General features: G+C 41.5%; 1 protein-coding gene across 4 annotated transcripts in view; it reads right to left on the minus strand.

Moving 5' to 3' along the window:
• Nucleotides 1-328: 328 nt before the first annotated feature.
• TP53INP (Tumor protein p53 inducible nuclear protein) overlaps nucleotides 329-21040 on the minus strand; it is a 36490-nt gene continuing 15778 nt past the window's right edge. For 2 of the 4 annotated variants that reach the window (XM_076209743.1, XM_076209744.1), the window contains exons 2-4: nucleotides 5540-5743; nucleotides 4765-5216; nucleotides 329-2055 (exon numbers count right to left, since the gene is read on the minus strand). In XM_076209743.1, coding sequence (XP_076065858.1) covers nucleotides 1897-2055; nucleotides 4765-5216; nucleotides 5540-5743 — 815 coding nt within the window. In that variant the 3' untranslated portion in view covers nucleotides 329-1896. The remainder of the gene's footprint in view (nucleotides 2056-4764; nucleotides 5217-5539; nucleotides 5744-21040) is intronic. The other 2 variants (XM_076209745.1, XM_076209746.1) reach the window with 2 other exon arrangements.

Genomic DNA, 21040 nt, shown 5'->3' on the forward strand with positions numbered 1-21040 from the left:
AACTGACTTGTGAAGCAGTCATCCATGAGGAGCTAAGATGAGACAGGAGTAGATATGTGCCTATGACTTGACTAACTCCCTTTGGGCAAGAAAACTCGGCATATAGACAGTACCAAAATCTACAAATGCTCCTCCCTTCATGAAACTCCGCATGATACCCATCTCATCTGATGGGAAGATATGAATTATTATTTATGAATCCAGATTTAAATTTTTTTAAAAGTTGCCTGCTCCTCCACAAATTTCAAGTTGTGCTATTGGACTATTCAGGTTTACCTTATATAGAAATCCTTTTCCTTGGTGCTATAGGTTCAAATGAAATAACAAACACTTTTCCTATTTTTATGATGATTCATCATATTTTTCAAAATCATGAGATGCACATGAACATGAAACAAATTTGTGTTATTAAGTTTAAACACAAAAATAAATAAGACATAATCATGTGGAGAAACTATACATTATTTACAAGGAGTACTAGAGCATAACACCTTGCTTCCATGCATACAAGCTAAGTACTACTTACTAAGGAAAATGTGCTTCAAATATTTTATCATTACTATCTATTTTTGAGTCATGTTTTTTAGTGAGCCAGGCTGTTCATTTCATTTGCATGTATTAATGGCAACAGTGATCTGGATAGCATCACCTGACCTTTTGTTGAAAGTCAGTCTAACCAGGACACTTGATAGTTGGCTCATGGAAGTTATTCCTCTGTGTCCGAAGAGTAATGCGGTCAAACCACAGGTATGGAAAGTAATGGGGATTGGGGTTGGCAGTACTCCATATAACACCTACACTTTTGTTTCCTTGATTACAACACAACTTGCTCCATGATGGATTGGGTTGTCTACTGCACACAAACTTTGGTGGTCCTGATGTGTGAGCAAGCTACACCATCAACGCACGTAACACAACACATCATTCTCTACTCCCTGAGGTGTCTTCATAATCCATTACAACAAACAACAGCTTCCACAAAGCTTACACACTTGATTGGTCAAGCAACTAATCAATCGATACACCTCCCTTTATCATGATAACTATAGCTAACCTAAACACTATGAGCTGGATAATCACACATGTATAGGTATCTGGAAATGATTGTTAAGGGGCCTTGGATACCAGGGTTTGTACTTTAAGCTCCTATAACTTTCTGTGAAGCTTCCAAACCCTGTGAAAGCACACGATATCTAATATAAGATCACCGTTATCAGCAGGCTCATTTTATCAAATAAAACACAGAAAATTCAAACTATAAATCACTTTTTTTTTGTCTTTTTTTCTTTGTCTTTTTTCTATTATCTAACAGTGTTTGTGTATGAGAAAGCCATATACGGCATAGTTTCCTGTCAAAGTCTTTAACTGGCAGTGGACCCCAGCATATATCTATGAATTACATCTTGGAACTATGGTGACTCTAGGTGCTTACACTATAAGAAGACATCAACAATCTTTAGAAATCTCAAACACCAGTTGCAGTAGAATACATCAATCATTCAAACACTCTGAAAGACTTCTTCTTTATTTACATTGTGAGTTCATGCATCACAACTAACTGTATATATAATTGGTGGTCTCTTCCTAAATTATAACAAAAATATATTTTTCCCTAGAGATTCCAGTTGCATGTGAAAAATTTACAACATTCTGAGTGGTTTAATCAACTAGACATAAAATATAATTAAATGGATCTTCAGTTGTCAGAATAATTAAAAAGGTACTTTCGAAATTAGCATACAATAAAATACTCAAGTTTCCTATCAACTTCCATATGCTTGAGTTGCATGTCTGAATGAATCTTTTGCCATTCTATTTTGCAAAGTTAAGTCAGGGTGGGGAAAAGATAACTGCTTCTCCATGGAGATGCTGCTACCTGTCACAGCCATGGTTATATTAGCACTTGCGGTTGTTGATGGCACGTGAGAACTTGCAGGGTGTCAGCATGTTTCTACGCTTGGACCGCTTATTACAAGATGAGTCAACTTCACGAGCTTTATTGGAACGATCAAGCTGTTTCCCCTTCAGCCGACGCTCCTCTCGACGACGCTGGGCCTACAATAAAAAAAAAAATCAATACAGTTATAATAATCATTCTTCCATGTCCAATATACATATTATGGAAAGACATGTACACTGTACACAAGTTTTACAAAAGCATTATAACTACAATCCCCCCAGGTTTTTTTAACTTCATTCTGAAAGATGAATAAAATGTTTCAGATGCTCTTTTCTTCCCTCCTATTTATACCATTCCATCTTTCTCCAAATGCCTTTGAGCCCATACATCCATCCAACACAGCATATCACACAACCACATCAACAAACCCACCACTGACACATTACGCATGGACTACAATCTGATCTCGGAACCAAACCTTCAATATACCCATATAGCAAAAGGGCTCTTATCCCTTAATAAGGGCAGTGGCCTAGTCAAAGCATAACCATATAAAACAATATTACATGATGAACCAAATAATTCAAACCCAGGAAAAACACCTCTAGATATGACCCCAAGAGGAAAAATTTAGACATACAAGTCATTCTAGCACATCCTATAACTGGAAAATATATTAACACAAAATCAACCTAGAAATAGGACACTCTCTTCCAACATGCACACCCCATATGTACATTTTTTTTTAATGAATTAAAACCCTTTATACCATCCCTCCCGTCTTAGCACCTAAGATGAGGGGTTGTGTCAAGGGCATGTAGCTAAACATAGATTCTCTACAGTTGGGCCTACCTCTTTGGCATATTGTCAAGGAGGAAACTGGTAAAAAAAAATATTTGAAACCCAGTTTCTATCCACAGAGCAGCTGAATAGATCATACTAACTATACAGAAGACCAGCAAAAGATGGAAGAGATACATTCAACAAGGTTACAGGAGAAAATGCAATTACTATACACTGAAGATTGTCACACACACACACAAAATAATAATAATAAAATAAATAATAATAACACACAAACTAAATAAAGACATCACAAAACATAACAAGAATAAAGATTAGGGAAAAAAAAAAGAAAAAAGCATGAAGCAGTTCAAGTGAAACTAGGAAAAATCCCAACACCAAAACTGATACCACGAACAAGCACTACTACTCCAGAAATTAGAAAATTATTGAATATATTATTTAAAACTATACAAAGATGACATCTCCCATTCACTAATAATGACAATGAAAATGCAACCAGGAAGTTAAAAAACTCCCTCATTGAGGGACAAGATATGATCTCAAAACATCCATCTAATGCATCTTGGCCCAAACGCAATAATGACCTCAAGTGACCCAAACTACTCTTGATTGTATAATTAAATTCCGATGATCTGGAAAATAGCAAAAAAAAATCCCTATTTTAATAACAACCTACTATTCACATAACCAAGCTGATGGAAAGACTACTCACAGAGACCCATGACCAATCTGCCCACCTCACCAAACCAACATGAATTCAAGGTGGACTGCTTTACTAATACATTCATCACAAAACTCACACAAGTGTTTGAATGTCTCAATGTGAAAGCTTCACCAAAACAGTCATGGTAACAATAGCCATAAGTAAGGCATTTTGTCAAAAGACACATCCTATCAAATAGATCACTCAATTGTTGCATCAAGTGTTGCTATGTGGAAAACCCACAAACCCACAGTAGCTGGCAATGGTCACTGGAACCTCCTACAGATCTTTCTGGGAAGAAACTATGGGGGGGGTTGTCCGTTTTGTATTTACCTTATTGTAGTTTACAGGAAAGTAGCAACACTCATTGGGTCCTGTCTCCTATTCTTTAATTTCCTTACATACCTAGATTCAATTTCATGTAGAGTTCTAACTTAATCTGTATCTTTGATTTCCAATATCATATTTAGATTTGAACTCATGCATTTTTTAAGCTTGGGCTACATTATCTAAGCTATTCCACATATTTATACATCTATATGGAAAACTATATTTCTTCACATCCTTTCGACATGTCTTTCTTAATTTACTTCCATGACCTCTTGAAGCCCCCCCCCATCTTTAATCAGGTCTCTTTTATTAATGCAATCTATCCTCTTTAGTGACCTGAACACTAATCATATCACTTTCTCTTCAATCTTTCAAAGTTGGTAGACCCAGTACTTTTAGTCTTCCCTCATATGGTTTATCTACCTGGCTGGGGACCAGTTTGGTTGCTGCCCTTTGTATTCTCTCAGCCTTACTTATATCCTTCACTGTGTGCTGGGATCATACTACTGATGTATATTCCAGTCTTGGCCACCTTATAAGGTAGGTAGCCATGTCAAGGCACACACCTACTCCTACCCACCACCCCTGCTTCTCCCTCATCTTAGCTCCTAATGGCCTTCAGAAGCAAGAAATATATTACCAAAACTGTTCAGGTCACCATCCAGCACTAAAATAATGCCAACACATAATAGGCCTGATCACAGAGGTGTTAGTAAAGTTCTTATCATATTGGTAGCATGAAACTTTTGCAGTCAATACCCCACATGGGAATCTCCCATCATGTCACCATCCAACAATGGCTCTGGACATTACATACTCCAAATGTACACACACTCACAATATATATATATATATATACACACACACACACACAGACACACACACATACATACATGGGATTTATGAAAAGCAAAGCCAAATTGGTTAGGGCTGCAGGTCTTCTGCAGTAGACTTGAAACAATAGATTGATTTCCCATATAGACATCGTTTATAAATTTATCACCCAGATGCATAATTTGATTACCTTCTGGGCTGGCCTAAGCACATCAATAACTTGGAGAAGTTCGGCAGTTCTCTGTGCAACTCCTGCTGCTCTGGTGTTACCCTCAGCTCCTGCTATCGCCAATGGTTGCTGTTGTTGCTGCTCATCTCTCTCTTCAAGAAGCTCAGCATCATGGTGAACTGACCTCACAGGAGAGGCCGACTGAGACAAGTCTGGTGTGGGAGCTGCTGGGAGAGGACGGGACGAGGTTGTGGTGTGTTGTCTGTACCTAAATCTAGTCCTGGTTGAAGCAGTTGAAGCAGGAATATACACAGACATGCTGGGGTGCTCGATGAGGAGGTTTTCCATGGGCGAGGTGGCAAGTGGAGGCCCCTGAGACTGTGTGAAGCAAGGAGGAGGTGTAACCAGCCAACCCGCCTCTGCTCCTCCTGCCTCCCCTGGGGTAGGTGAAGAGTTCTCGCTGCCACAACATTCTGCCAGACACCACCACCACCATTAGTGATGCTGCTGATGCACCACCACCAATACCACCACCACCACCATCACCATTACAACCACCGCCACCACAACTACAGGCAATGTTTCAGCAACTACTATGCGTGCATTATAATAATTATACTATATGCACTTTAATTTTCCAAGCACTCCTATTTATTTAGAGGTGTGTAAGATTTTCAAACATATTTTCATTTATATTTTCAGATTTCAGAATACTTCAAAACTTATTTGCTACAATTAACAAGAGTATTTCATATATTTTTGTCAATATAAACACAAACAATAAGCTTTACATTACCTTTTCTGTTTACTAGGACCCAATCATTTTCATCATCAGAGATGACAGTGACGTCAGTGATCTGGGGCTGGCTTGGGGAAATAAACGAGTCTGAATCTTCTACAGATTTTGGTACGTCAACATGGATGTCTTCCTCTACAGTCTTGCTCTGGTCTGTGCCCTCACTGCCCCAGAACAGTGACGTCAGATTGGCCAGCATCTTGTCTGAAAAGAAAATATATCCTGTTAGGTCCAGTTCACACCACCCCTCTCTACATATACATCATACATACATATCTTTTGAGTGTCAGTTTCTATTCTCTTTGCAGGGGCAATCTTTATCATTCCCACATCTACAAGGATAGCAGCTTTAGCCCCTTTTAGATGTGGAAGGCCAAAACAAACATTTTACACTAGGACTAACTACGAACTTTCCCATTTGCTATCCTCTTACTCATTGTCTAACCATATCACCTTTGTCAATTATCCTCACAAGTATATGCAGTATACATTTGTGAATTCTCAGTAACAAAATATATGCATGTATGCAGTATGTACATTTATACACCAACACATCCTAAGAACAAACATCTATAAAATTCTTTTATATATTTTCTCATTTTGGACAGTTTTCAGCTAATTTAAGCATGTTTGTTAATTCACCCAATAGCAATACATAACTGATATACATAAAAAGGAAAGTTAAATGTGCCACTAAAAACAATTGTATAAATGGGGGGGGGGGGGGCCACTGGTATACCCTCTCCAATATCCCCAACACGGCGTCACATCCTGGATGCCAATTAAGATGGCTTATCTATACCACAGAAATGTAAGATCAAGTTTATTATCAGAGAAATGGTGCTGGCTGCTGGTGAAGGGGGTACTGGGTATTTTCAGACAAGTGAAATTTGCGACAAGTTTTCATTTATTACATATTCTACCCGCGCCTGTGTATGGTGTACAGGTGAATTTCGTGTCGATTAGTACTGCCTATTCTATTCCAGATTCAGTTTTGTATTGCGTAAAGAATTATTTTTCTTTGCATCAAGTCGGGGGACGGGGCACTAGGACTGGATTCGCATATCGAACCTGCTACATAATTGTAAAAAATCTTAGTGCAGCCACTTTTTTCATTATGCTATGAAATTTGTTACAAATATTATTTTCTGTTCGTAAAAAATATATCTAACTGAAAGGTGAATCCTGATAAAAATGTATATCTGCACACTATATTGTATGTCCGTTGTTGGAGACTACATGCTACAAGATTTTATGGCATTGCACGCCATGAAAAGACCAGCGCAGGTACATTTGGGATTGTGCCTGCTACTGCATGCATGTGGCGCTCTTCCAATAACATCGCGGGTTTTCTGGCGAGTCGCAATTGAAACGACAAAGGGTGATTTTACCACCAATTCTAGGTGTTCTTATCTCAAGATATATATTTTATTGTTCTAAAATATGCAGAACATTAGCTGGACCCACGTCAAGCCAGTGTTTCTTTCCAAGAGCACCATGAAAAAAGACAATGGCAAGGTGGCTGCAGTTCGTCTTTTGCAAGCCAAACGTCCTTCACATATCGCGCAACCCGGCATTCAAATGTCAGACTGGGAAGAGCAAGATATTTCTTCACAAACGACAAGTTAAACATAGAAACTCTGTTCCTCTCCATGCCCAAGTTTCCAGACTAAGTTACATGTATGATTTTTATTTTAATTACTGAAATAATGATACTAATAAAACGTCTCTTAACATGTTTTCATTCGCTCTAAATAACTTAAAATCTATCAACCCCTCTATAATACACATCCGAGACAAATCAGGCAATGTAAAAAATATATATATAATGATAATAATGCAGTTAATCTACCCCCCACCTAACCCCTACTCTTAATCCGCTCAATAAACAGAAATAAAATCACAAATATCATTATTACTCTGCACGCTATTTAATCTAGGATGCAAATGTCAATTCAGTTGCAATTCTACTGGATAGTTCTGACTAATGCTGCCCGAGTCGTTTTCCTTGAAGAACAGTTTTGTTCCGTCCGCCGCGCTGGAAATGCCATCATGGCTGCTTTTAGACTTCCCTTGCGATGCTGATTGGCTAACGACTATTTATTATATCTAGCACGATTTAACAGTGAAGTTTCACAATTAATCACTGGAATATAATGTCCATCGATATAATTAGGTCCACAATATGCTAATATATCGGACTTGGTGATATATGGTTTATTCAGAAATTATCATTGGGAAACCTCTCGTCCCATATATTTTCGTTCACTTCCATTGCAGTGTGCATTGCAATGTGGGAAACGCTATTCAGCCGAAGCGAATACACTCATTCGGAGCACCATATCTTGACTAAGTTTTATGCGGTCAAATAAAAATTCAGTGACCCAACGGACCTTTATTTCTGGAGACTTTTTCCCGAGATGCGGATATAGTAAATAAGAAGCATACAAAGCCTGTGCACTTAATGATTGGTAAGTATACAGGATACAGCTTCAACATGTTCACAAAGTATCTGCCCACAGCTGAATAAAACCACCTGGTGTTACGCAGAACAAAATCTGCTAAGTGTGACACTAAAGCAATTTAAGACTCGATCCATTTGAAAGTGGCAGATGGTCACATCTTGATTGTTTTAACTAGATTATAGTCGTAACTTGCAGACCTTCACACTACTGTGGACAGCCCCATCTAGTGGGGGACTGGTGGGACATCCAAGGGAGGGCTGAAGTTGCCTTTTCTGCCACACTACACAGGATGCCCACCTTCACTTACATGTAGGAGTGTGCATATGGTACGGTGTTGGGTTCCTTTGTGTGTGTGTTGTCTGGACAAGGCATCAGGCGAACCTGACGTGGGTGCAAAAACATGCAATGTGTTTACATAAGCCTTACTGACAGCATGCACTTTTCATGTAAATTCTGAGGATTCGAATTCAGCACGTGAAGTGCGATTTTCCTGTCACCCGAGCCTATAACGTATTAATTATGAAATATACAGGTATAAGGATCCACTCGTATTTGCGATGAAAACTATCAGTTTTACTTCGTTATGCATGGGAAGAAACTTGACACAGGTACAATCAGATGTCGAACATACCAGTTTCCCTGGTTCTGCAAGTTCTGTGATCATATCATACTAGAGTCGATGCCGATTGTTACCGTGCATGTTGCATGTCACCCGTAAAAAGAAGAAATAAACAATACATTGTTACTGACATTGGCATGTGTCCTCCCGCGCATTCATTTTCCCAGTCATGGAGGCAGGCATTGCTGCTACTGTCCTTGGAAGAAATGACGGTATTTTTCTAACAATTGGCCATCCTGCAAGACCTACGCAGCTTCACTTGCCTGTCTTGTGTACAATTGTTGACATTTTGATCTCTTTTTTTTTAGCAACACTTATTAATAATTCATATATAATGTATGATTTGCAAATCTGAATGGAGGTGATAATATTTTATCAGGAGCGTATAAATGTCCTACGACTTTCAACGGCCGAATGAAATCGGTTACCTTTATCTTAAACAAATTGATTAAAATGCTCCTAATTCGGTACCATATTAGTTTTAGTGAGTGATAGAGGTTGCGTTCACCAAAATCGGCTGGAATTACCTCTAGATTCAAACAGCAGAACAGACTGTTCCAATCCCTTTGTATCCAACGCACAGCAGTGGTGCGCCGTTGGAGTCAAAACACTGAGCAAGGCAGCCCAAGGTCCCTTGACCACACTGCCTCCAACGTTGCCTGGCTTCCTCTGCACCAATGCACCTGTATTGCTGCTGCAAGCGGGCCCATATAGAGGTGCACACACACCTTGCAATGTGGTTAACAAACTTTGTGGCAGTGAGGATCACCTTCTAGCAACTTTGGGTGCATGCTTCCTCTATTTACATTTTTTAGAATAGGTAATCAATGGGAATTGTGAATCTCAGTTAAAATATATATTCCTTCAACATTCAACCAGCACCTCACGCAGAAGCTGCAGAGTATTGGAAACATGAGCTCAATCGAGAGATTAGGGTTTATTGGTGTTAGTGATCTTCACTCGGGTGCAACGGTGGATGACTAGCGAGGTTAACCTCTCTGAATCCTCCTTCCACTCCTCTCATCCCTCCTCCACTCCCCTCATCTGAAGGATCAGCTGAAGGCCGAAGCAGGAGAGGGTGGAGTGCGGCAAGTCTCTCACCAAGTCGCCATGGAACGATTAGATGTCTTGCAGTTACTCGCCTTCGGGCCAAGGCAATGCTGTGACTATCTCACCGCACATGCGCACTTCTGACATGATCCTACCCGTTACCCTAAAATCAAAACAACTTGCATTACCAGAGCAAGGTTTTCTTGTTTATTTTTCCCCTGTGCAAGCATCGGCTATGGGTTTATTTTACCAATAGAGACAAGAAAAAAATAGATCCCTTGTTAATTAAGATACCTACGATACCCGGAAGTATGGGCTCAACGGATATCCGATGGGGTTTCTACCCTACCTTCCTTTAGGAAGACCGTGGCAACACGCTTGGAACTCCTCAACGCCGACAGCTGATAGCACGCGGTTTTGCCGAGGACAGGAAACGACATCCTGTCTACCTACACATAAGATGGGATAATATCATACTGGCAACAAACACATTTCAAACGAACAAAGAAACAAGACGCATGCAGCTAACCTGGGAACACAAATTGATGTGAAAGAAGGGTTTCCCAGCTCACATGCCAAGCATCAAACGAAGTTTGAAATGCAGTGCACTCCTTCAACAGTCCGTGTCACCAAAAATAACGAGGCGAGGCAAGGCCTGCAAGCCAACCCACACGCCAGTGTGTGTATATGTATGTATATATACATACATGCATACATATATATATATATATATATATATATATATATATATATATATATATATATATATATATATATATATAGACATTCTGACAGGTTGACGTAAGCGGAGTAGGAAACACAGGAGTCTTAGTCTTGAGTTTCTTTCTAACTCAAGACTAAGACTCCTGTGTTTCCTACTCCGCATATATATATATATATATATATATATATATATATATATATATATATATATATATATATATATATATATATATATATATATATATATATTCTGGCTGCCGTCAAACGAGTTTGTTCAGGTGAGGAAAACCTCCCATTCTTAGAAGAAAAAATAAAAATCACAACAGTTGGACAACGACTGGGAGTAGGGTGGGTGGGTTGAGGCTTAAAGAGGACTTTTTTTTTTCCTCCGCGTCTTGAATGTAAACCAAGGGCAAGGGCACGGTGCCAGAAGACCTGTTTCATCACCATGTCACTATCATGTAATATCAACACGATGCCAGGACGGACGGCCATGGCGGCTGGGTGTGTGGGGTTCTTGGGTGGGTTCTTGGGTAGGCAGACGGCAGAACGCTGGGGCCCCGGGTGGGCGGTGGCGTAGGTTATGCACGCGGAAAGAAGAGTAAAAAAATATATATATTCCTGAACGTCACCTCCGCTAGTGCCAAAGCTTCAGATTTATAAATATTTTTGCGGCCTCATAGGTATTATTATTCAGTTCTTAATTCAATTTCACACACATTGATATATGTATATATATGTATGTGTATATATATATATATATATATATATATATATATATATATATATAGAGAGAGAGAGAGAGAGAGAATTGTTCATTAAGTGTTTTAGAACAACTCTGCATGTAAAGAGGGCTTCGATGGACAGATGGGCCAAGCTGGAGCGAAAAATTATCCGAGGTCTTAACACGATTTCCAGCATTTGGCCGCACATTCTAGGTACACGCGCGCGCACACACACACACGCGGCTCAACGGTGCAGTAGCCCTTTCTCGACTGTTAATCCAGCCATCTGAGTTCGAGTCCCACCCAGGGCTGAAAATTTCAGCATCGCTGTAATGCGAAGCGCCACTCCAACTCTGGTGGGCAAGTTGCGTGCGTGTGTAAGGTCACATCAATGCCTATATAGCCCGGAGCTCTCATCCAGGGGGGTAATTGCTATCGATCACGAGTCTAACGCGTGATCCAAGACCGTGGTGAACCATACACACAAGCTTACATGGCTAGGGAGAAGATTCTTGCAGCGAGCGAGCGAAGGGGGTGACAATGGGCCTGGAGGAAGTGTGTATCAGCAAGTGGGGAACACTGGCAGGCAGGAAAGGTGTCCGATACGGGGCGAGGAAAAGGACAGATGAAGGTCGTCAGATGGGAGGAGAAGGTCTTTGTGCATGTAAGTGATCAAGGTGCAGTGTGATAAGGAACGGGGTTGGGGGTTGCTGCTGCCATGATTGAATATATGGGAGAAAGAGAAGGAGGAGGAGAAAATGAAGGTGGGAGGAGTAGGAGGAAAATTGTACGGCTGCTTAAACACAAGGGATGATAGTTGGTGGCAACATTTCTTAGAAGAATGGGAAGGGCGTGCAGCTTCAAGGCAAATCATCACAGAGGAGGCGATGAGTAACCATGGGGTGTAAATGAGTAAAGGGGGATCGATCCCTGTGACGGTTACGAGGAGGGAGAGGAGGGGAGGGGAGGAGGTGGGGAGAGAGAGGAAAGCAAAGGGGAGATGAAGAGTCAAGTGGTAGGGGAAACGAGTATGGATGTGTAGTCTACAGCCTATGAGAGAGAGAGAGTTACTGCAGTTATTTGTCTTCTTGCGACATTTCATGTTTCGTTTTTCTTAATATTTTCTCATTACCCGTGAACACACGAGTTAGGAGAGGTTCTAGGTTAGTGACCAACTAATAAACGATCACTACAATTCGTGTACGTCGTTAAGAGCGAAACAATTGAACATCAAAGCAACTTACATTTTGAAATGATCTACAACTAACATATGAATGAAGGAGACTGCAAGAGACCATAAGGCCTACACTAGGACATAGTGTAGGCCTTATGGTCTCTTGCAGTCTCCTTCATCCATATGTTCTTCCTCGCGTCTATACTTGGGTGTTGTCTATCCACGGGTAGGGCTTGCGCACCACAAGTAATCAAATCATTTTCATTTGGTTACCAACTAGTTTACACCAAACTTGAATTTAAATAGGAACGATTCATTCTGATCTAAATTTGAAAAAAAAAAAAAAAAAAAAAAAAAAAAAAAAACTGGCCTACTCTACGCAGTTCCATCTTCATTATCATCTATCATCCCCATCCATAAAGTTATCTAATCTTCTCAAACGGCCAACAGTTTTAGCGCTCACTAAGCCTAAGCCTCATAGTCTTCTACAGTCTACACAACATCGAAGATCACTCCCCAGGCCAGACGGCTGCAGCAATGTGAAAATGCAGCCCCGTTGTAGAAGGAGAGGAGACGGGCCGCCCGTGCCAATGCTCACTTATTCATCAAACTAGGGCGAGTAGTCGACGGAATGAGGATGTCCTGCCTGCCTGCCCGCCTGCCTGCTGCCTCTCAGCCTGCATGACGCCCGAGTGGATCGAGGAGCAGGCCACGCAGGTGCGCAGGCCGAGTGATCACACCAGGAAACCGTGAATCCGGTTGCGCATATTTTCAGAAGATTCTGCGCATCCCGCCCCCTCCGGGAAGATCAACGTTCTGGCAAATGCGAGAAATTACTTCGTCCTTCAATCTCGTCCAGGCACCTTTGCCCTTGGTGTTGGGCGAAAAACAGGGTAAAGGTAATACTTGTGATTGGTGAATAGCAGCTGTGGATGATACAGACCTAGATTACACGAGTGTTTGCGTGATTTTGCTGTTCCACTTTATACAATTACACATATCCTGGTCTTTCTAAATGCTCTCCACGGACGCGCTCACAGTCACTGACACAGCTCTGAGCTCACTGCCGTAGGGTGGTGTCTGGCTGTCTCGAAAAGAGGCTGCAGCAGATCCGAGGTGAATACACACACACACACAAAACATTAAAGACAACCTGCGATTGCCAACACTGGAAGAAAGAAGACGACGAGGCGATATGATAGCTGTCTTCATAACTATGAAAGGTGTTCACAGGAGTGATGGGGAAAACCCATTTACATGGGACAACAGAACATCAAGAGCAGATAGAAGAGTGGAAGGCTTTAAGAAATTAAGAAATGCAGTTTTCCTAATATGTTATTTGTAGAATACATTAGAATAGTCCATGCGGACAAAATTATTTATCTAAAACAATAACTGGAGAAATAGAGACGCAACCTTCATTAGTACAGCGCGCGCGCGCACATACGCACACACACGATGTTTCGAACAGTCCGTGGGTAGGAGGGAGTGGGAGAGGGAGTTGGGGGAAGAAGGGGTCTACTCTCCCGACTGACGTAAAACTGACGTCATTCCCTGAGCGGCGTCGAATGGAAATTTGGTCATTTTTCAAATAGCAGAAGGAATCGCCATGATGATGATCATATTCTAAATTCGACTAGTAAACGAGTTCGGCTGACTCTGCAAAAAAGATGAGGAACTTATGTAGCTACTGTATATTTTTTGGGCGACTTGCAAGGTCAACATCTCGTTGCCTGTCCTTGATCACTGCTGCCTGACATTTAGTCTGCCTGCGTTGCATTGCTATTCCCCTCTTACGCACTTGCAACCTTCTTACACTTAACCAAGGTACATGGCGTCTATAGAAACTCGGTCGACATGACGTCACGATGGCCATGCTCAAGGATGAAACCAACGACATGACGTCATGTCGTTTGCTTTCTGACACGGAATGAATTGTATTTATTCACACCTCGTCGACGACTACCTGCCCCCAGGAACTACGAGACCTTCTACTGGTCTAAAAACAACTCGACTGCCTGGGAGCCTACACCTGACTTCTTTCCCCCCTAGGCTACCCAACTTCATAACTTATCTCCCTCTACCGCTGGCATTTCTTGGCTTTGTGCCAAATCTCTTCTCTTCCCTAGGTGCCTCAAAGGAAGTCACCTGGGGTGGGAAAGGTGGGGAGGGGGAGGGAGGGGGGGGGTAACGGTCAAATGGGATGGACCCGAGGGAAAATGGGGAGTAGGGTGGTGGCAGATAATGAGGCAGACGAAGATTGGGATCAGGGAAGGTGTTGGGGGTGGGGGGGGGGGTCGACAAGGTCAGGAATCAACTGCCATCGAGTTCTCTCGACCATCACATTAGACTATTTTCCTCCGATCAATCGGAAGTACCGCATACCTCCAGCACTTTTTCCGCCTTCAAATCACTATGACAATATATTTCATTTTCTCAACAAAAATGACTTAGAATGTCATTTGATATACTGGAGGAAAATCATCTTCCTCCAGCATTCGGATTCCTTCCCGAAAGCTACGGGTGGCAGCAAATTTGCTCCAAAGGTCGGAAGGAAAACAGCTTAGTGCGATAACGGCTCAAGGCTCAAGTAGAAACCCACAGAGACAACACGACCGTAGGCTCTTGGCTCGTCAAAACCTTCCCTCCCTCCCTCCCTTCCACTCCCGCGATGCTCAGAGTCGAAAATTAATGCCCAAAACAAACACGCGTCAGGCATACAACACTCTCACCACGAGCGAGCAAGCGTCTGGCCTTGGTATACATTATGCTGTATACATACATTATGCTGCAGTTAGGCGCGACGAAGGAAATTCTTGAAAAAGGGCCTTGGTTTGAGACCATCCCACTTGTATTCATGCATAGCACGTTGTAAAATTGGCTCCACTTATGAATACTATTAATTACATGCAGTGTGCGTTTGTGTATAATGACATACATGTACATGGCGTCTGTGTAAAAGATGCGACGAAAAACGCTAGAATACACCAGCCCTAGATTTGCCGTGACAACAAAAGTCACGGTTACACTGGCCAGGAAAAACTAATACCCACCTAAAAGAATAATATTCATTTCTATCAAATACCCGAAATTATCCATTTACATTTACATAAGTAAAAATATTCAACATTATACATGGAACTTAAAATACTATTTCAGTATGATGAAGAATAAAATTTTACTGTACATTTACTCTCGTTTTGGGTGTTTCGTCTGAAATTGCAGCTCACACACACACACACACACACACAGGTGCGCACTGATGAAAGTATAAAACAGGTGTTCATACAATAACTAGTAAAAGTTTTGATCCACTCTCGTTCTCACAACGTTAATACATTATTTATTGTCGAGTAAGTGATATATTTTACTATGTTGTATTTAGCTTCCAGGTAATTTTCTTGAATAGATATAAAAAAAAATGTAAGACAAGTAATTCAAATTTTGTGAGGTGGAAAATTGAGGTAAAACTTTTGCTCGTAACTGTACATATCAATATACATTCGTTCAACATACGTATAATTTCCTTTTTTCAAACACCACACTATGATATTACCAGTCAGCCGTCACCCGCAAAGCGAGGTGATAGGCATGATAGCAGTTGGACATCTTCCTTACCATCTTCCATTCTCTTCCACTATAATCAGTGATTATTTCGATATCCACTGCTTCTTAATAATAATAATAAAAACAAGAAGATTGCACCTATAAATAACTTCTTCATAACCATTATTATTATCATTATTGATAGTTGTGTACCCCCGACACACTCAATAGAACAAACAAGACAAAATACAAAAGCAAACAGGAAAAAGGAAAACCTGTAAAGTTTTCATCCTAAGCGATGTTGGCAAGAGTTAAACCAATATAAGCTATTGTCTGAAACTTCCCTTTGCAACACGTAGGAAATTTTGTACACGCCTCGAAAGAAATCATTCTCATAGCCATCTTTCATCGAGTAGGGGCTTTCCCGTTTTTCCTCGACCGAATAAAGTCCGGTGGTAGCTTGGAACAGCTACTGGTAAAATGCAGCTTAAATGTTGAAACTTATTTCCATGCAGGTCAGCTTTTAAAGAAAACAACTCTGACCCGTTTGCATGATTTTATTTTTTGGAAACTTAAATACTTGAGGCCGCGTACAATGAGAGAAAATGTGGGCTAACCGCATCTGGATGCGGTACATGGAGTCGACTAGTACGGGCTTAACTGTTCAGATCCGACAGTGACTGGACCACTCTGAAAACATCCGGATCGGTCCGGATGAGGGGAGGTGGTGTTCGGGCAACAGCCGACAAGTTATCTTTCGAAAACTGAGTCGCAGCATTTGGTGAATATGAAAAAATATTATTCGTGGCAGCATCTGGTGAAAATGAAAAAAATATTCCTATTCGTGGTAGCATTTGGTGAATATGAAAAAGTATTCTTATTCGTGGTAGTATTTGGTGAATATGAAAAAAAATTCATATTCGTGGCAGCATTTGGTAAATAAGAAAAAACAAATTCCTTTCACACGCTAAGATAAAAAATACATCTTCCTTTTCGTCACGAAAATACAAAAGGCAAAACAGAGGCGTATTATCTTGTAAATAAGAAAATAAACACCCTCCCGACTAAGAAAATACCAATGGTAACCGTGTACATACACACACACACACACAAAGAAAAAACTAGACTCCAACAAACTCGCTCAAGTGCACGTTGCCAAAGGCACAAAAACTCCCAACAACCGCGCGCACACATCCTTCCTGATACGAAACAGCTGATAGGATGTAAACATAGCCACACCCACCCCACTCCAACACACAGCTGATTTGGGTGCCCCACTACTCTTCGCATGCGCAGTGTACTTGCACATCACCAGGTACACTTAATCCCAAGACAAGCCAGTGTAAATTACCTTGAAGGACACGTACTGATAATACATATACGGTTCACAAAGAAAAAAGAATCGAAATAGCCTTTTGTTGCCAAGCAGTTCTAAGAAATGCTAATCCTGCACATTCTACATGGTGGCGACCACCCAGCTCACGCAAGCAGCCACTCGGGCGAGATGGCTGTGCGAGAATCTGCTATCACGTGATCAGAGGGTGCTCGAGCTCTCTGCCCGTACTCGCCTCCTACCCCGGGTCCCCCCTCCCCCCCTAGGGGAACATCCCCGCCCTACGGCGACGCGACTATGTCCTTCGAAGACCTCACCATGGTTAATACAATGACCTTCTAGCCCCCGGTGAAGACTCTTACTATATTCACTTCCCATAGTTAATTACAGTCGTTAATATTCTCTCCTAACCTCTCTAGTCTTTAGCATGATACCCACTCCACGACACACCTTGCTAGAATACTGTTACCGAGCGATGGAGTTGCCCTTGTGCATTACCTATGGTGCCCTCTCCTCCATGCTGACGCTTGGCTATTCCATTCATCTCCATGGCATCCATTGCGCAATCCGAACTACCTCACAATTGCTGGGTTGGCGACGCTTTCTCCCCGTCCCCTCGCTTCCATTGATCCAACCAGTCTTGAGCTTCTCTGGCGTTCAAAAACGCAGTGCTTGCTATTCATACATCACGCGCTGCCTTCGTCATCATCGATACCATCAAGGTGTCGCGTTACATTGACTTAACACCATGGTAGTGTTTGTTGTGCAGCGACAGGCCAGTTCACGCCAACAAAGAATCAAACGACATGACGTCACGATGCAAGAAGTCCATAAACTTGACTTCTATATTTACTCCGGCATCTCGCGTGCCTTCTCCTAACATGCATTTCACTGATTTGTTAAGTTACTTGGACCTTGGTTTTGAGAAACTGTCGAGATTACATGCAATGCACTTTTTCGATTTAATGGCCATGTTCGTATTTTCCAAATGTACAAGAGCATACACATACACACAACACTCGTAAGGCCTCCATGTTATAATTATAATGAAATCTGCCTAGTTAATGGTATATCACATTGCCTCACTATCTCCGAAGTAGTACTTAATCTAAATTTTCTGGAAATGGGTTGGGTTTCATAGCTCGTTGATCTCTTAAACATTCATAATTACATAGTACAGGTTTGTTTGGCCTTCCCTACCCCGCCCCATTGGCTAATACCTCTCCCTGCATTTCTACAGCTGCTCCAACCGATCCACCAGCACTAACCGTGGTCCCAGATCTATGGAATAAAATCCTTTGTATTGCCATAGACGGAACCATCGCCTCTAGTAATGAGATGAGCTTCGACCATGACACAGTAACGGTCACTGTCGTCGCGAAAATTTGAATCCAGCTCACGGTCGCACATCCTTCCCGCCCCCGAAACCTCACTGCTCGCAGGATTCCACCCCCAACAACCTCATCTCCCCCATCCAACTTGACCTCCCTCTAGATGCCCCTGATCTCTGTCTTCCTGGTCTCGCTTCTGCATTTGGTCTTAGCCCTTAGTTCGACTGGGCTGGGTCCCTGGTGAAATGTCACAGGGGGAAAAAGTCCAAACATAACCTGTCCCATCTAATCTTTCCTGGCCAAACCTACTTTTTTGACAAATATATTATACTGTACTCTTTTTCTCCTTCAAGTATCCCATTGTAGCCAATACAAAATTATTTTACTGAACTCACTAATGCTGAAGGGTTATAAATATTATTAGTTAAAAATTGCTCTTTGCAACCGCAGGGTTAATATGTTCCCTTTGGTTATTATACATTGGATGGTTTCTAAAGCATGAGCTAACTACTGTAAAGGTGTGTGTGTGTGAGGGGGTTACGATGGCAAGGTTTACAATCACTGATAAAGGATTACAAATCATGAGCACGGTGAAAGGTTCCGAACCCGTGAAATAAAGGATTAACTTGCTATTACCATCGTCGAGCTATGGTACTATAGGGACGGTAACATAAGTGACACTAGACCAGTATTTTGAGGCGACGACAACAACAGAATATGCGGGCGTGATGCGAGAGGAAAAGAAAACGACGATCCAGACGGGATTCGTTATACATGGTTGGTAAGACAGAAAACGAAGATGGAGATCAGACTGACGGGTGGGGGTGATCTGGTTTGAGAAAACAGTGTCTGTTCCGGGGGCTGGTGCGTGGAACATGAAGGTCGGGAAGGAGATGGGGGGGGGGGGGTTAATGGAGGGAAGGCGAGAATAGGGTGTAAAGGGCGGGGGGGGGGGGTTTGAGGTCATTGGACGAGGGGGTGAATGTGTGTCGAGTGGAGGGGAAGTGGGTGCTCTTGTCTGCTCTGCGAGAGGAGAATGACCAAAATGATACACGAACTCATAAATTTACCTTACGAGGACTAGCGAAGTCATTTTTAACTTCCATTCTCTGGAAAGACGCAGAGTGCGGGGGTGATTTAATAGAGGTTTTCAGGTGAATCAAATACTTTAACACGAGTGATGCAAACAAGATCATCATATCAAAACAACACGGCAAGACTCGCAGTAACGGACTTAAATTGGATAATTTTAGATTTAAGAAGGAAATAGGCAAGGACTGGTTTACCAACTGTGGTCAACGAATGGAATATAGTAACCATGTAGTAGTGAGAGCTAAAACTATTGGTTGTTTTAAGAAACAGTCAGACAACTTAATGGATGGGGGTGACAGGTGGTCATGGACATGGAACTGCCTAGTGTAGGCCTTAGGGTCTCTTGAGGTCTCCTTCACTCTTACGTTGTGCGAGTTCTCAAGGGCAGTCGCCAGGAAGTGGGTCGTCGGCGTGGGAGGTTAAGCTAAGGATGTTGGGTCCTACTGTGAGGGGGGACTGTGTATTGCTGAGCTGCCTCTGCCCCCAAGCAGTGAGTGAGGTACAGGGGCGGGTTGTTGGATGGGTCTGGGATAGACGAGAGGATATGCTTTGACCTGGCCACCACCTTACAAAAGGTTAAGAGCATTTTAGCGTATGGAGATGAGGTGGTAACAGTGTCACGTTTAGGCTAGTGTGGAGCTTCATTCAGAACCAAATGTTTCAATCTCTTGGGTCTTCAACCTGTCCATGTACAGTATATTACCCGTTACAAGTTCATTTTCTTAATACATTGTTGTGACAAACAATTGTGGCATTAAACGAAATAATTCATACTATTCTTGTTATCGTATGTATACTTTGTCATTATTCCTATAGTTATAATACTAGTAACCAGACTAACGTCATTATTATCATTATGATCATCACTTAGCTGCAAATCACAGTAAATTTCAGTATAGTAAAAACAATTATTTCCACACCTGCAGTAACTACAATCAATAAAACATGCTAAAATTTCACGTTTAAATTTTTCGAAACTTTGGATTCTAACTTAAAATTCTGCAAAGCTTTTATCAAAAAATCTTTCCCGAGTTATACCCCCACAAGTAACAAAAATTTATTCGTATTTTTTTTTACATTCTTCTTTTGAAATTTTGTATATGTATATATATATATATATATATATATATATATATATATATATATATATATATATATATATATATATATATATATACTTAGACTAAGAAATGGTCCCTTACTTTAAAGACGAAGTTCCTCCTTACTTGCCATAACGGTATCTCATTCGGCTGTGCGCGATCGCTTGTGTACAGTAGTAAGGTTACTGTATACTTCCGTATATACTTCAACAGTGGGCGTATGGGTACTGGCGACCCATGCGAGCGAAGCGAAGGCCAGGGGGTAGGCGGGAACGAACGGTCGCTGTTGCTAAGGCACCAAAAAAATAGTTACCATACCACTGGCAGCCGAGACGTTGCAGCG

This window comes from Oratosquilla oratoria, chromosome 26 (assembly GCF_046742065.1).
Source record: "Oratosquilla oratoria isolate Oo_2021 chromosome 26, ASM4674206v1, whole genome shotgun sequence".
In the NCBI taxonomy this organism is placed as follows: domain Eukaryota; kingdom Metazoa; phylum Arthropoda; class Malacostraca; order Stomatopoda; family Squillidae; genus Oratosquilla; species Oratosquilla oratoria.